The sequence below is a fragment of the Nycticebus coucang genome, chromosome 20, assembly GCF_027406575.1.
Source record: "Nycticebus coucang isolate mNycCou1 chromosome 20, mNycCou1.pri, whole genome shotgun sequence".
In the NCBI taxonomy this organism is placed as follows: Eukaryota; Metazoa; Chordata; class Mammalia; order Primates; family Lorisidae; genus Nycticebus; species Nycticebus coucang.
Window position 1 is genome coordinate 26,473,719 of NC_069799.1, and position 1,698 is coordinate 26,475,416.

At 42.8% G+C, this 1,698-nt stretch overlaps 1 protein-coding gene across 1 annotated transcript; it reads left to right on the forward strand.

The window, feature by feature from the left end:
• The first annotated feature begins 401 nt into the window (after window positions 1-401).
• Window positions 402-1,403, forward strand: LOC128572987 (olfactory receptor 2T1). Its single transcript, XM_053573175.1, has one exon. The coding sequence runs from the start codon at window positions 447-449 to the stop codon at window positions 1,401-1,403; it is 957 nt and encodes a 318-aa protein (XP_053429150.1). The 5' UTR covers window positions 402-446.
• The last annotated feature ends 295 nt before the right edge of the window (window positions 1,404-1,698 follow it).

Genomic DNA, 1,698 nt, shown 5'->3' on the forward strand with positions numbered 1-1,698 from the left:
TTAAATATTTAGAGGAACTAAGGAAGTATACCTACACACACACACACACACACACACACACACACACACACATACATGACTATGGTGTGTTTAACTGCTGTATACCTGTAACTGGTGTGTAACCTTAGGTGATGCTGTGTATATCATTATAGTACAACAGCATCTGCTGACATCATCTTGCATCATATTTAAACAATTTAATGTATTCAAAGAATATATTTAAAGAATTATTGATTAATAATTATCTAGTTTATATAAAAACATTCTAGAAAAGATAAATTTCATGACAAAGTTCCAAAGTGTTATGAACAATATTCTTAAATTTTTAATTCCAACTTTTACAGGTTTGCTTGCTTCTTAACAATTAATTTGTTTGCTGTTATTCTCTGGAAAGTCATCATTTTGTCTGGAAGATTCTAGGTGGTATCAGCACCATTACAGGATCAATGGAAGGGAATAGCACACCCTCTACTGACTTCACTTTCATAGGGCTGTTTAACAGAAAGGAAACTTCAGGCTTTCTTTTTGCCATCATCACTGTCATCTTCTTCACTGCACTGATGGCCAATGGAGTCATGATCTTCCTGATCCAAACCGATTTGCACCTCCACACACCCATGTACTTTCTACTCAGCCACCTCTCCTTCATTGACATGATGTACATCTCCACCATTGTGCCCAAGATGCTGATCGATTATGTGCTGGGTCAAAGGATCATTTCCTTTGTGGGGTGCACAGCTCAACACTTTCTTTACCTCACCCTTGTTGGGGCTGAATTCTTCCTTCTGGGCCTCATGGCCTATGACCGCTATGTGGCCATCTGCAACCCACTGAGATACCCTGCCATCATGAGCCGCCGGGTCTGTTGGATGATCATAGCAGGTTCCTGGTTTGGGGGCTCTTTGGATGGCTTCCTCCTAACCCCCATCACCATGAGCTTTCCTTTCTGCAATTCCCGGGAGATTAACCATTTCTTCTGTGAGGCACCTGCAGTTCTGAAATTGGCGTGTGCAGACACAGCTCTCTATGAGACAGTGATGTACGCTTGTTGTGTTTTGATGCTGCTGATTCCTTTCTCTGTGGTGATTGCTTCCTATGCCCGAATCCTAATGACAGTCCACCACATGAGCTCAGTGGAGGGGAGGAGGAAGGCATTTGCCACCTGTTCATCTCACATGACTGTGGTGACCTTGTTCTATGGGGCTGCCATGTATACCTACATGTTACCTCACTCTTACCACACGCCTGCCCAAGACAAAGTCCTCTCCATGTTTTACACCATCCTCACACCCTTGCTGAACCCCCTCATCTATAGCTTGAGAAATAAAGATGTGACTGGAGCTCTGACAAGGGCACTGGGAAGGTTTAAGGGTTCTCAAAAAGTGTCAGGAGGTGCCTTTTGACAGTCAGTTACTTCCTTTGCTGAAGGTAAATGGGAGACTCTGTGGTCATTGTGGCCATGCTGTCCTTGAGGGAATAAACAGGAAGGAATGGTGTGATATCATAGTTACATATCAGTTTTCATCCATGGTTCCTGGATCATCACTCCCATAGCTCTTGGGATGCTTTGGGCCTCAGAAAACAGAATCTCTCTGACTTTCTCCTGCCATTTGTTCACTTGCTCTTTTTTCTTCCCAAAGCAGGTCTTAGAAACTAAAAATATTCTCTAACCTTTTCCCACTTATGGTCATAAAGAAA

Excerpts from the sequence above, each read along its gene's own strand:
- LOC128572987 (XM_053573175.1), top strand. The coding sequence starts at position 447 with ATGGAAGGGAATAGCACACCCTCTACTGACTTCACTTTCATAGGGCTG.